Below are 15,702 nucleotides of genomic sequence, written 5' to 3'. Positions count from 1 at the left end.
ATATGCACTGAGGGCTTTTAAGACATGTAGTATTTTATATTCTGACATTTAGGTGGAGGATGAGGTGGAGGGAAGAGGGGCGGGTTTTTAGTTTGCGTTATGGCCATCAGATGGCGCTTAAGAGCCTCCTCGGTCCCACCGAGAGAGTTGAATGGGATCCCAGTGTGATTTGGCACAGAGGCGGGAGGGGAGCACAGCACAAGTCCTGGATGAGGTTTGAGCCAAAAGCACTCTGGTGCCCGACTTTTGTCGACATACCTCCGTCTGTCTGGCCCACAGAACTGAGCCAAAGGATTCACGGTGCGTAATTACGCACAGGGACGATATATCCGTGGTTGTTCGCCGTGGAAAGCTGCGGACAAAGGAAGGCAGACAGGCTGGAGTACAACAGCTGATTTGAGAAGAGAGGAGTACTGTTGGAGGGGTAACGGGAGAAATCTGGAGTCGGAAGTGATTTGTCTTTTTCCCCAGGATTTTGGGGAAGAAGCGAATCAGTTTGCAAACCGAGAAGAAAAGGACAAAAAGTGGAGTGGTGAGTGGAATCAGTTCCCCAAACAACATCCAGATTCTCGGAGAATGGGGTAAGTTAGACATTTGTGTCTGAAATGTACAATTTGCACAGTCGCGTTGTTTGGAAATGATTTGTTCAAATGGCGAAATGCTTAAAGAGTGAACTTTGTGGTGACTTGTGGGAATTTTCTAGGATTGTGTCTTGGATATTGACATCATGTGTCACTGCGTTATTTTCTTTGTTTACAATCTGATAGACATTACCGAGAGAGGAATTCTTTATTTGTGAACCGTAGAGCTCGACCCAGTCTATTGTCCGTGTACACCGTAATGACACGTGTGACCGTAAAAAGGTCAAATTTACATGTTTTTATAATTTCAATACTGGTTGATACACCGACAACATGTTTAAAATTTCTTGTATGGCCATATGATAAAAACTGACAGATGAGTCATGCATCCTGCAGTTAACAGAGTTACTGTGATTTCCTGTTCTCTATACACACACACACACACACACACACACACACACACACACACACACACACACACACACACACACACACACACACACACTTCAACTGGACCCCTTCCAGGTCGATTGCTGTGCAGGGGATCCTGGATGGGTTTGCTTTGGGAAGCTCTTGGTGTCAAGCTGTGCTCAGTCTCAGTAGCTAGGGGTGTGTAGAGTTTGTGTGTGTTGAATTATACATGCAGGCCTTCAGATTGGTTCAGACACACCTGAACCCTCCTCACATTACCAGAGTCCATGCTGTCAGCCTCCTCTAACCGGTTTAGTGACACTTTAGTTGAGATGCTCAAATGACTACATGAGAACCGTATTAGAGCACCCTCACAGTACTCTGTTATCTTTAATGGGGTTTAAATTGTATTTTTTTTTTTGGAAGACCCTTATTAATACACTTTTTCAGTTATCCCTGTATTCCTTTTTCAGAGTGACAGTGAAAAGAAATGTACATTGCAGGCCAGTTCTACATGTATTAATGTACACTTCACTATCAGATGGAGACAGGTTTTAAAGCATAAATTGCTTGCAAAATGCTGTTTTGTCATAGTCTTATTGTCTATTGCTTACAACTTGAACTCTGTACGGAGGTGTTCAAAAAGTGCTGTAATTGGGATTTCCAAATTCTTCAGACCTTTTTAAAACGGCACTGATGCAGGATAATGTTGATGCTCACCTGTTTGTTGCCTAAATTGAAACAACAGCTGCATCCCAAATCAGTCGCTGGATCCCTCAAAACACCTGAAGGTGTGTCCTTCGAATGCTCTTTAAGACCAGGCTGAACCTGCGTCTCCTCCTCAAATGATACACATGGAAACTAATGGTGCGTTCAGGTGGTCTTCAACAACTTGTAAAGTCAAATTTCTAAATTTAGTTGTTCCACTTCAACACATGAGTAATTGGCAACAGTGTTATTGGTTATTGGGAAATGTCTCTGTTTGGATGTACAGAGGCTAAAGGACTTTAAGACAAAGTATCTGTGAGTTGAACTCACACAGCTTTTAAGCGCCTGAGCACACAACTGTCAGTGGGTCTCTAAGCAAACTCTAAACGTCACTCAAACATCAATATGTTAACCTTCCAGCCCCAATCCATTGTACCCGGATATGTATTCCACATGTATGGGGATGGGTGGTATCGGCACATCTCAGCCAGACTTGCTCTGCCGGCTCTGTAACGTCTGCAATCCATTGGGAATGCTGAGCCTTTGACAGTATCCTCGACACAAACATCTGATCTGATGGCTTGTTTTTGATGCTTTTACTGTCAGAGTTTGGACTAGACATCAACTCTGCATTATCCCTCTGTGGTGACTAGACGCAGCCACCTTCAATCACATGAAAGTCATGAATGACCTCTGGAGGATATTCTATGTAGTCGCAGGGCGATCATGCACACTCAGACAGGAACCTGCACAACTCTTGACAGACAGAGACAGCATGCAGGCACTCTACCCTCTTAAAACAAGTGAGCACCAGGAGGAGAAGGGTCTTGATTAAGAGCCACTTCAGGTCCATAAACAAAATGAGTGTTGGGTGCACATACTGCATACATGTCTTAAAGTACTTAACCATGTTGGCTCATTAAGGTCTTTGTACGAACAGAATATGTAATTTGATGGAGAGAGAGAGTCTTGATTTAATGGAGATTTAATATTTTTCTGTAACAGGCTGCTGACGGCTTCCATTATTTACAACCTGCAGCAGGTTTCCCATTCATCCATTCAAATTTGATATCAGAAACTGATGACCACACGAACGCAAATACCTGTTAAACACACAGTGACCACGTCATATATTCTGAATTGAAGACCATCGGATGCACTGACTGAACACTGTGAATGTGTGTTGAATAAGGGATGCTTTGGGCAGCAAATGATTTGCTGGAGGTGTCCTCCAAATTTGTGCATTAAAAGCAACATTTCTTGGTCAGATTGAGAAGCCTCTGGACTGAGACAGCCTTGTCCACCCATTATTTGTAAGAGCTATTTACAATATTTGTGTGGTTTATTTATTTTGTTAATGAAATCAGTCAAAACATAGCTGTGATCCAGGTTCTGTTCTCGTTATGGATAGTTCAATTGCTAAGCACATTCGATCTAAATTGAGTTACAGTTTCCAACCTCAGTCCACTAGAGGTATGAGGTGTAGCTGCACTGTGTAGAAAAATGTCATTATTGGATTAGCATTTGGTATCAGCAGCGACTTGACTGGGATATCACTAAATAATGCCTGATAAGCCCCACAGGTAATTATTTTCACTGTGTAACTTGGATTCTCTTTCCTCTTGTTCTGCTGCAGAGAAGTTGTCTGTGAGCTGTAAAATGTTCCCGCTACACCGAGAGAGGTACAAACCCACGTCGTCTCTGTGTGGTGGCTTTGCATGGCAGGGATGGGCGATTAATTCAAGTTTAGTTTTTGATCTCCTCCCAAATGATACTTAGCATCAGATGATGCTGTTATCAATGCCTGTACCTTCCATCAGCAAAAAGCTGCTTAAATGCCAGCTTAGGCTGGAGTATTTCTTAATAATGTATGACTTTGTCTGAATATTGCTGTTATTTGGCTAAAAAAAAAAAACAAGGACATTTTCCAAATGTTAAGATGCAATATAACATAACTAACAATACAGTATGGCATCTTAAAATGGAAAGTTAAATCCTAAACTGAGGGAGATTTTGTGTATTTATGCTCTTTGGCTCCGTTTGATATCCAAGAATACAACATCAGGATCTGTGCGATTGATATTCTGGGGATCAATCCGCCCATCCCTACTTCATCAAACATTTATTTGCCTCTGAACAAAATACATCTTCATCACGTCCCCATAATGTTTATCCTCCCCTCAGTATTTATGGATACTGCTAACTGGGAGATCTGATTCACACAGTAGAGGTGTCATGCCTGTCATGATGTGCAGATGTTGTTAGCACGCTCTCCTCCTCTTGCTGTTGTTGTATGGTGTCTCTTTTTATCGTATCATCCCCCTGTCAGTTCCTCCATTGCATCTCCACTGCTCCATATACTGTTGGATTGTTTAAACCAGGGGTCTTCAATGTTTTTTAGGCCACGGACCCCTTAACTGAGAGAGAGACCGAACAGGAACCCCCTACTACATATTTTATAAAATTAAGTTTGATAATAAACTGAGCCTACAATGTGTGGGCAACCTAAAGCCTTTATACATACCTTTTTAGTGCATAAAATACTAAGCTATTAAAATATTTGTTGGCATGATTTTATAAATCATGTTTTCAATGTTAAAAAATCATGTGGCACAGTGAATCCTTATGATTAACTGTATCTGTGTATGGCTACCTTAATGATTTCCTTGGTTATAGGCTAGAGAGCCTATCATCATTGTGTTTTTCACATTTTACATTTTAATTTTTAATTTAACAATAATTTGGTGGTTCCCCTGCAGTAACTCTGAGGACCCCCTCGGGGCCCAGACCCCCTGTTGAAGATCTCTGGTTTAAACTCTTTACCAGTGCATTGTATTTTCTATGTTGTTGCTATGTTTTGCATGCGAAACGGTTATTTAAAATAACTACAATCGTCAAAAAGGTATACACTATAGTGGTGTGTAAAAAAAAAAAAAAAAAAAAAAAGGCAATGTTACCCTCTGACATACAGTGGATTGAAAGCAAACAAAGAACAAAAAAACAGATTCAGACTAGAATCTGGATTTTAAATGTTTGTATTTGATCCATTACAGGGCAGTACGGACAGTGAAAAATGTGCAACCGTGTTGGACTTTCCTCAGTGCAAGATCTTGTACTTGGCTGTAGTATAAATCTTTGTTGTTTTTCTGTCTGTGTGCCAGTACTCCCTTGCTGCACTATACCTTTCCACTGACTACCACTCCAGAGAAGAGACAGTTTTCCAAACTGTGGATTATGAGTATAAATGGAAATCCTCAAGGGACACATCACGTCACATTCATTTAGTTTGACACATTCAACCATGTGGGTACAACGCAAAAGTTACAAGAATGATGCTTGTACATCAACTTCAGCAAATATGCTAAACTGCTTCAAGTGCTACATTGTTTTTTGCTTCTTTTGAGCTGCTTGACATCTGCATTTCCCTGTGGGGATGAACAAAGTATTCTATACTATTTAGAGACAATAAGAGAATGACTTATTTAATTTACTTTCTTATTTTATGGGCAAAGGTCCATTCTGAACAGAAAAGTCTTCAGTCTGCGATAGAAGATGTGTAGAGTTTCTGTTGTCCTGATGTCAATGGGGAGTTTGTTCCACCAGAGGAGCAGTAGCCTGGCCCCTTCATAGTGAGGGAGGAGGAAGTCGAGTAGCAGAGCGTAGTGGATAGACTGGTGTGTGCAGTTTGACCATGGGTGCATTTGTCCTGGATGTAGGGTCGGCCTTAAAAAGCCATTCACAGCAAAATAGGCAATGTGTAGTGTGGGAGAACTGCATTCTGGATGTACATACAGTACATACTAATACCGCAATTGGCCCAACTCCAAGCTAACCACAGCCATTGTGTGCCGTAAAATGCATTTATTATTTTATAGCTACCTTTTTAAGTTTGATACACAAAAGATGGAGTATCACAATAACTAAAATTATAGTTCGACATTTCACTTTCTTGACAAAAGTTAGACGAGAATATCGTGGCATCAATCCTCTCATCTAACTCTCAGAAAAGAAATTAATAGGATTACTCAAAATATTGAACTATTCCCTCCTGAAACACATAAGACAATTGCAGTATAGCTTGTTACAGCTGTTAAAATACAGTATGTGGCAAGGTAGGTAACAGCATGATCATCTAGCTACATAATTACAGAGGAGTGATACTGGAGGATGATAGTGCTGTCCAAATCATCTCATTTACTGTTGAAATCTGTCTTAACATCACTGCGCAGCCTCCCTTTGCAGCCCAGAGGACGTCTCAACATTCAGCGGGAACATAATCAGTTAATCTGCAGCAATAAAACCATGAAAAGCTGTTCAGCGTCTGCATCCTCCCACTGGCCAAGGAGAAACCAGCTGCTCTGTGGGGAGAAGAGCTTCTTAATTGCTGTTTTGGAGACAATTGCATGAATAAACATTCATCTCGGCTCACTCTCTTTCTGTTCACTTCATTTCACCATGTTTTATTGGCATGAAAGTAATAACCGTGCCTTCGCAGAGCCGAGATGAGTCGGGTCTCTTTTTTTTTTTTTTTCGTCTCTCCCATACCTGCACATCCTGAATACAGAAAACTCTCCAGCTTGGTGTCACCTTCACAAAGTGAGACAGCAGTAAGTTATCAGTCAGTGGAGCTGACCTTCAGATAAGTGAAGTGCCATGCTGTCTTTGAACACAGCCAGAGCTCGTGTTTCGGGCATTTTTCCAAGTGTTTTGTCAGTTACCAGTTAAAGGCTTGTGGTCGTTTAGTGTAAAAGATGCTTGGTGAGTTGGTTGAGATCTTCTGAAATACTGACAACGGTAATTCTTGTTTTACTCCAAAGCTTTCCAGTGTAAAAAGTCTTGGTAGCATATACATTGGGCTGTGGTTTGTGCTGCAGATATAGTGACTTGTTAAGCTTCAGTATGAGTTAGCGTTTCACCTCGCTGTGCTATTTTGGTATGTAGTTGTAGCGTGTCATGTTTTGCCGGACTGGACCAGACACTTTCGCTGGCTCAGGAATGTGGACACGAGGCGGCTTACTCTCAGAGGTCAGAGGAAGCAGACCCTTTAAAGGAGAAATGCTTTGAGACGAACAAAGAGAAACTGACCAAAAAAAAGGAAAACGATAACCTTTTCTGTCAGTGCGGAACCTGAATTCCCCAGAGGCTGTAAAACCACAGTGGAGTTTCAGTTTTTTGATGTCTTAATGCAGAGATGGGGAAAAATGATGCTCTGCTAAAGCACTCAGCAGATGCTCTCATTTAGACTGAATTCAACTCTTTTTATTTTTTTATTTTGTTTGTGCTTATGGGTCAACACGTTATTCAACCTGACTTGTTTTGTGAATACTTTAATATTACGACCCCAACTGTTATAATTCTATAGATAACCTCTGTTCTCACCCTTTCAACTATAGAAGTTGCTCTTTCAAATGGACAGATATTTGAATCTTAATGATATAATGGGAGTTGTTGCATAAACTTTTTTTATGAGGTGACTGAAAAAAGATGAAATCTAATAATGTTACCTAAGACCATATTTACAATGTTACATATCCAGTGTAACAACAATATTGCAAGTGATTATCAGCCAACCACAACTTTTCCTCTTCATCTAAACATGCTTTAAGGTATAAGTCTGTTACACATTGCAGTAAAATTCAAAGAAATTTAAAACCCCAGAAATGTCTTTAATATAAAAATGAAAGGGGGAAAAAAAAGCAGGTTAAATAGCGACAATATTGTCAGACCTTCCTACACAATTGTCATTACTGATAATTTCTATGGAACTGCTCTCGCTTTGACCCTTCACCTCTTGGCCATCTCCCCCCTCATCTGATCTCCTGCAGGTTCTCTGATTTTCCGTTTCAAGTGTGAACATTCAGCTTTTAAGGACATCCAATAGGATTTTTGGCAAGCAAGTTTTGCAGCTTCTCCCTCCCCCCAGGCTATTTACAGCCTACCGAGCTTATAGAGCTCCATTTTTGGCAGTTTGAGGAGTATTTTCTCAACTACAGAAGCGACTGGTTGGGTGTGACTGCAGGGCCAGACAGTATAGTATAGTGTAGTGTCTGTTTCAGAGATTCAGGCCAGTGAATGGCTCCTGAAGTTAAGAGGAGAGATGAAGAGAGCAGAGAGAGGATTAGGTGTGTGTGTGTGTGTGTGTGTGTGTGTGTGTGTGTGTGTGTGTGTGTGTGTGTGTGTGTGTGTGTGTGTGTGTGTGTGTGTGTGTGTGTGTGTGTGTGTGTGTGTGTGTGTGTGTGTGTGTGTGTGTGTGTGTGTGTGTGTGTGTGTGTGTGTGTGTGTGTGTGTGTGTGATTATGTTGACTATGTTGACTTATGTAAAATATTGATTTGGCTCCACATAACAGTTTAACATATAAACGGGGAGCAAAAAACAAGCACTTCATACAGCCTCAAACTTCCCTGCCCACAGAAATCTCTATGTCCAGGTAACGCGGTTTTCACAAAGTGCCATCCCATTTCTTAGGGTTTGGACACCATCCTGCACTTAAACACCCATGGTGTGTGTCGCTCAGCGTCTGTAGCTCAGTGATTGGGGTTTTGTTTGGGACATTGGTTCTGGGCTCAACCTAGGCTGAATCGTGTGCCCACAAAGCTGCTCAAGGCAGCATACGTTAAGACAAATCTATCTATTGATACAACTGCAAAAAGAATAAAATGAAACATCGGTGTCCTCTCCATGTGTAGATTTAAACTAGTTGTACATCCCTGTCAGTTTAGGTATATCTGGATTCATATTCCAAAGGAGCTAATGAACTGTTATCAGAGATGCCTGAGTAGCAATTTGAAACTGAGCAGGCAGTGAATGCAGCCTTGTAGGTCAGAGGAAGTGTATTAAGCCTTGTTCTCTCATCGCTCCCTGTAGAAAGCTCAGCCCTTGTACCGTACATCTGTTGTCCAGATGGAGCTATCATAGAAGTTCCTCTGTTTATGGCCTTTACTGCAGGCAGTTGTACTATTTCCCCAAGAGGAATTATTTCATCAGTATGGATGTGAATCTGAGAAAGAGCTTGCACGCTCAGCAGAAGCCTTTCTAAGAGGGCTGTTTGTTTGGCTTGGTCCGACATTTCATCAGATCTCTCATCTGGTATGTAAACACAAAATTCATCTGATGCTTAATACCAGTTAACTTATCATGAGGGTGGAGTGTAGCTGACGACCTCAAGGCTGCCTGCGTACCTCTGCCTCTGTCTGATGTCATTGCTGTGTGCCTTTTTAAGGAGAAGGTAGAGGACAGTTAGTGGATTAAAGAAACTTCAGCCATCAGCTCAGACTCAGTCTTTTGTACTGTCCCATTCTCTGACAATGGCATAATATCAAAGAAGGTTCTTTTCAAGGCAAACTCTCAGAAGTCTTTTGAGGGAAAGTGTAGTTATAAATCCGTCAGCTGGCACCACATTAAAATCATCAGATGATGCAGCAGTGACGGCCCCCTGCGTCCGCTGCAGACTTGTGTGGTGCATGAATACAAAGACGTGCAGAAGTGAAGATAAAATGTCGCAGAGAGGCATGACAAGTTGTTTTGCCGGTAGAGTTTTGGGCTAGGCTTGAGGATTCAGCCCTGTTTCCCCCGCTGGCCTGCCTGCCTGGGCTCTGATCCCAGCAGAGCTTTCTCTTCTGTGTCTCCAAGGTTTTAGTGAGTATGTCTTTTCGGTCTCCTCCACTCTGACCCTGAATACCTTTTTTTTTTTTTTTTAATCCCAAGGAGAACTAGCTATTCTTCTTCATTGAAAAAGTGGTGGTTTACTCCTTTTATGCAGCGGCCACGGGTTCGACTCTGACCTGCGGCCATTTGCAGCATGTCATTCCCCCTCTCTCTCCCATTTCATGTCTTCATCTGTCCTATGAAAATAAAGGCCTCAAATACCCCAAAAAATCTTAAAATTAAAACTTTTAATATGTTTGTTAGGAGGTCAGAGTTGTTTCGGAGTGGACAGATGCCATATGAACTTTTCGTAGTACAATTATCTTGGACACGGATATCTGAAATGTAATGGAAACACACAGCTTTTAAATACCTTTTTTAAATGACACCTTTCCAAAAGATTTGAGTAATTCGTAGTGGTACCTTGTTTTTCCATAATATATTAAACCTCCGTACGTTTATAGCTTAACTTAAAACTTGATCAGCTTCCCCACAGGACCTCATTTTAGAGGCTTAAGTAAGACACTATGAGACATACAGAGACATTGAAGTTTTGATTCTCAATCCTGGGGAAACAAAAATGTGACGTAGTGCCTGAAACAGTTTACACCTCAAAAAACATGTTTTTGACCCATTTAATTACTGTGCTGTAATCTGAACACCGCTCTCCCTCCACTCACACACTGATGTGTAGCAGTGAGTGTGTACAGTATGACAGAGGGGGGATGGGCCAATGTATATTTGACCTGGAATAGATTGATGACTACCAAACAGTATATGAAGTAGCTCCACTTCAACCAGCCCCAACATTATCATTCTGTGTACATGGTAATGTTCAGTAATGATAAAATGATGGCTGTATGAGTTTTATTGTTTGTTTTCCTTTGGTTACTTAAGTATATTTTGTTGCAAATATTTCTGTACTTTAAAATGTGCAGAAGTTTGATTGTAATTGAGCATTTTTACATGGTGGTATTGCACAACTCTTTTATCAGACATAGATGTGGTAACTTAGGAAGACAAGTTACCACATTTATGTCTGATAAATGAGCAAGATATGATCTGAATAGCTCCACTGGTTGTGCAATACCACCATGTAAAAATGCTCAATTACAATGTGTAGGGGTTAAATATGTTGGGCTGATTCGAGGTTCTTTAATTTTAGCGTAACATTTTTCTGAACGCTTTAATGACTGCTCTTCAGGCTGTCAGATATGAGTAGCTCTCTCCTTTTTTGTCATGCAGGGTTTTACCCTCACAACACCTGATTTGATAAAAGGCTACACAGGTTCATGGCATTGACTGTATACAACAGGTTCATGGTAATTACACCAGGTCCGTGTACAGTACCACATCAGACTACACTCCTCGCTACTGCTCTGCATTAGGTTACAGATTCTGTGGCTGTCAAGCGGCTGTGCAGTGTTTGCTCTCCCTCACCTCGGGAGGAAAATTTAATCTAGTTTTAATCTGCTCATTTCATCAAACCTCGACAGGATACATCCTGTCTGAGCTGATTAGCAACATTAAGACGGGCCAAATGAATGCCTTGTTGTTCATTTCTGTGTGATCTGCTGTGATGGCATGGGAGCTGATGAGCAGTCAGTCATTGTTTGTCATTAAGATGAGAATATGATAGAATGGAAATCCTGAGAGAAGCTCTTTTTTTATCTTAATTCTTTATTTTTGGCTTATTGGCCTATTACCTTTTTAAAGGAATGTGCCGACTTATTGGGACTTTAGCTTATTCACCGTGTCCCCCAGAGTTAGATAAGTCCGTACATACCCTTCTCATCTCCGTGCTTGTTGTAACTCTGTCTGACGCACCCACCGCTAGCCTAGCTTAGCACAGATCCTGGAGGTAACCGGCTCCATCTAGCCTACTGCTCCCAATAAGTGACAAAATAACCAGTAATTACATAACACCAATATTTTCCTATTTACATGTTGTGATTTGTATAGTCACAGCGTGTACAAATAACAAGGTCACATGAGACACAGCCATCTTCTAACCGTGTACATACTGGGAACTCTATTCTCAGAAGGTGAAGCACTGCTACTTCTGCTACTTGAGTGTCAGACAGAGTTACAACACGCACGGAGATGAGAAGGGTATGTATGGACTTATCTAACTCTGGGGGATACGGTGAATAAGCTAAAGTCCCAATAAGTCGGCGTGTTCCTTTTAGTTTTATTGAGCATAATTAAGCACTTTCTTGGTGCTGTTACTTTGCTTGATTTGTGTCTGATGTATTAAGCAGGATTTTACCTCTTGCAAGTGAGATAAATGTTGAAGTTTACCAAAAAACCTTTTGACCAAACTCTCCTACCTGAAAAGCTTTGTACACTCTCCTGGAAACTTGTTTTTCTTTCTTAAAATTGGTAAAGAGACTGTGAAAGAAACCGCAATTTTTCCTTAGCCAAAACATTTTTTTCACTTTATAAATTGTTGCTAAAATGGCCTTGCTCAAGGGCGATAGCACAGTGGCTGTTAAAGGTGATAGAGATAACTCTACTGTCTATACGCTGAAATGCTCAAGTTGGGGAATACTATGCATTTATTGAATGCTTGGAGGCAACAGCCATGTTGCCCTACAGATGCCCTGTCTGTAGCAGTGTTTGGTTATTGTTTTTGTCAGGATGCAAATTGAACTCTTAGGTTACTGCAACCTTTCTTGTGGGCATAATTGGTCAGAGGTTACAGGTAGAAATAATTCAAACGGTTGAGTTAAAAACCAAATAAAATTCTGTGTTTTCCTGGCCAAGTGATGATGGACTGTTGCCGACTTTGTTGCTAAATTAGTGACTTTTTAATCTCCTGCCATGTTATTGTTTTTTTTAGAAGTGCCTGACAACAGTTCTGCAGTGGCAACATATTCCATGTGTTTTCTGGTTGAAAAACATTGCACACAATACTTTACAACAGCCTTTCACATTTTGCGATTGGTGTTTCTGGCATAAAACCCTACATATACATGATGAAAACCCGAAACCCAGCAGTGACATGTCAACTACAGTCCAAACTCTTCATCAGTGCTATCATGAAGCATGTATTGCAAATTAAATGTGCAGTAAAAAAATGGCATTGGCAGTGTTCTAAGATTTAATCCAACAGGACACATAACTGTATTGTTTTGCTGCTATAACAGCAACAACTGTATTGCAACAGCAGGATGTTTATTGCAGCACATTTTGATATTTAAAAGAAAAGTTTGGTAAGAGCCAGCACTGAACACCTCCCTATTTTATGGCTGTGGTAGTTTTTATTGGCAGACATTTTGGCTTGTAGAGGGAGAAACACAGGTGTAAATGAAACCATTATTGGCTTCATTCCATTGAAGTGTCCTAGTAAGTCATGACCGAGAGCCAGTGTACCCAGTAGTGGGACACTATTAATGTTATTGATTGCACCTTTCCTGCTAATTATGTCAAAATATCTGCTGTGGAAAAGGCACATAGAAAGAGCTCACATGGCTGAAAGCAACTTTCTAAGCAACATAAAACAAAATTGCTGTTGGCTGCAGTAATCTAATCAGGCTGTTGTCCAGTGAAGTAGACCAGGCTAAATGCAGTTTGTCAAAGACCTAATAAGCTAAGCTAGTTAGGTACGAGCCTTGTATTCCCATGATGTCATTAACTCAATGATTATGAATAAACGAGAAAAAAAAGTCTTTTACTTTGACCAGAGTTTGTTGTCCTATTTACTTTTTAGATGATGTGCACCCAAAATCTTCATCCATTAAGGTCCATTTAAAAAAAACATTGTTTTAATTTTTTATATTAAAGGAATACTAGTGTGCTCTGAACTTGAAACAAAAATCAAACCTTTTAGTCTTCAGCTTTCAATCTTTGACTATCGTAGAAATCCTTTTTCCAATATACTGTATGTAGCAGCAACCAAACAAGAGTCTGTAACTCCTGTGAGAAACTGGAAGGGGAGTTAACAGAATATTTGAATTGAAACAAAACTGCTGTGTATCACAAACTACATTGGCAATTTTTGTCCAGTGACTCCATGTTGTTCAGTCAACTTAGACCCATATTTGTATTTATTGTATTTTAGCTGCTGCAACCTGGACCTGACTGACCCCTAAATCTGCTTCCTTGGCTGTGCTGCTATTTTCTATTGTCAATTGTAGCTTCAGTAATCTGTGTTGAAACAATATCGACTATTGTTTGTATGCAAATGTACAGTAATTCCAACCAAACCCAGTGGAAACAATGCTTCATATAGACAGTGCTGACCTATATACATGGTTATTTCTCTTGCTTAGACAAAGAACAGAGCATCCTCCCTGCACACATTATCCTCATTAATGTCGGTATATAATTGACTTGCAATGGGAACGGCTCATTGCATACATTGGCATTATGCAAACTCTATTAGCTGTGTAATGTTGCATGAATTCACCGCATAGTCCCTCATTGCCTGTGAGCCTCTATCCACGGTTAGAGGCCCCACAGCATGGTTCTTCAAAGAGAGCAGGATGGCTAATTAGACTGTTAGCGGTTAGCAAATCTTCAGCTTCATTTGCACAAATAGCCTCATTATACCAGAACAGCAGTGACCCCAAGGTTGCTAAAAAAAAATAAAATAAAATAAAACACAATTGCATTCGGAAATTGGTTATTTTTTTCTATTTTTGCCCTATCTATAGCTTTATCCATCGTTAATGGGGCCCTCAGAGTTCCAAACAAGTCAATGATTTGCACTCAAACAGATGAACAAGATGATAATGATATTCCATTAATTTTAGTGATGTGTATAGATGTTTTAGCCCTTTGGCTTTGATCGGTGTACTTAAAAAGGGGTTTCTTGTGTGATATTTCCATTTTCCAAGTATTGCATAGGTCATAAGGATAACTGTGAATGTATTTATTTATTTATTTTATCATTGTTGTCTTTATTTCATAAAGCAGCACATGAAAGCTTATTAACTGAAATGTATTGCTTTATATACCATCCAAAAATATACCCATACTAGGTAGTATATTTATAAACAAGCAAACGTTATGGGAGAATATTGACGACAAAACATTGGGCTTGGTGTAGTGCACGACTCGCAACACACCACAAATAGTATAATGGCACACACAAAAGCAGTTTCTCTGCCTGAGGTTTGGTTTTATTTGTCTTGTTTTTTAGATATCTGTTGCTGATACTTCTCCCACCACCTCAATAAAAGAAAGATGAATGGAAGTTGTGATGCTCAGAGCATTGAAAAATACATTTAAAAAATGTAATGTTAAAGTTATTTTGTAGTTTTTAACTAACTTTCAGATCAGCGTATAATAATGATGGATAGAGTTTGCATTAGACTTGGGATGACAGTCTGCTTGCTCATCTTTATATTCGGAGCCCCTGAGGTGAGTTTCTCCGCAGAGAAACTGGCTCAGTGACGACTGTCACATGCAGGCAGATTTATGCTTCTTATAATTCAGGCGTGTAACACTTGACCTCAGGCTCACCTCACGGTTTGTGACAAAGCTGAGTGACAAATGAAGAGTTCAGGCAGAAGAGAGATTCATTCATCTCTCTCAAAAAAGTGATACGTGCTGTTACAAAATGATTAATGGCATATTTCACCAAATGAGATGCTCTCCAAAAGGTATTTTCATAATTCCTACGCTCATATTATATTTTCAATTGTTCTATTAATGTCAATCTTTTATTTATTAAAACCGGTTTCCTCAAAGTTGTTATTTTTTTTCTTCATTATAAAGCAAAACTTAAGTTGTTTTTGAGAAGGTTTTTGTAAAAGAACGGGACACTAAATCACCTGTAACATTAAGTTCTGTTGTGTTTTTAAGGGAGCAGCCCATCTTCAGCGCCAGAGCTCATGTCTTCCAGATCGACCCGGCCACTAAGCGCAACTGGCTGCCAGCCAGCAAACACGCCGTCACCGTGTCCTTCTTCTACGATGCCAGCCGTAGTGTCTACCGCATCATCAGCGTTGGCGGAACAAAGGTGGGAGCCCATCACACACATGACTGCACAGAAACCTATGCATAAATGCTACTTCATATGTTCACATCACACATATTGATATTTGGTTTTCAGGTCAAGACACACAAAAAGGCAAGTCATTCTGCTTAGTCTTTTAAGACGAGAAATGTTAAGTACCGATAAATCGTCTTTTGAACCACTTTTAAAAAAAAATAGTCTTTTTCAGCATTGTTTGATTCTTAAGTGGTCTGTGTTTAAAATTTATTATATATTTCTGTCAAATAAAGCCAGCACAAGGGACTCCATGAAAACTTGAATCGAATTTTTTTTATCATATGGTATTAGTATTAATATTACATTAGTGTAGGGACTCTTCTGTATCAAATTACCTCATTACCTCCCTCTGTGCA

At 40.1% G+C, this 15,702-nt stretch overlaps 1 protein-coding gene across 1 annotated transcript in view; it reads left to right on the top strand.

Moving 5' to 3' along the window:
- Positions 1 to 457: 457 nt before the first annotated feature.
- Positions 458 to 15,702, top strand: part of homer3b (homer scaffold protein 3b) — a 40,351-nt gene continuing 25,106 nt past the window's right edge. Inside the window, exons 1-3 of the mRNA XM_039811376.1 lie at positions 458 to 581; positions 3,337 to 3,382; positions 15,157 to 15,313. Of these exons, the coding sequence (XP_039667310.1) occupies positions 3,360 to 3,382; positions 15,157 to 15,313 (180 nt within the window). The 5' untranslated portion in view covers positions 458 to 581; positions 3,337 to 3,359. The remainder of the gene's footprint in view (positions 582 to 3,336; positions 3,383 to 15,156; positions 15,314 to 15,702) is intronic.

This window comes from Perca fluviatilis, chromosome 9, assembly GCF_010015445.1.
Source record: "Perca fluviatilis chromosome 9, GENO_Pfluv_1.0, whole genome shotgun sequence".
NCBI lineage: Eukaryota > Metazoa > Chordata > Actinopteri > Perciformes > Percidae > Perca > Perca fluviatilis.
This window is presented reverse-complemented; position numbering and strand designations above follow the sequence as displayed.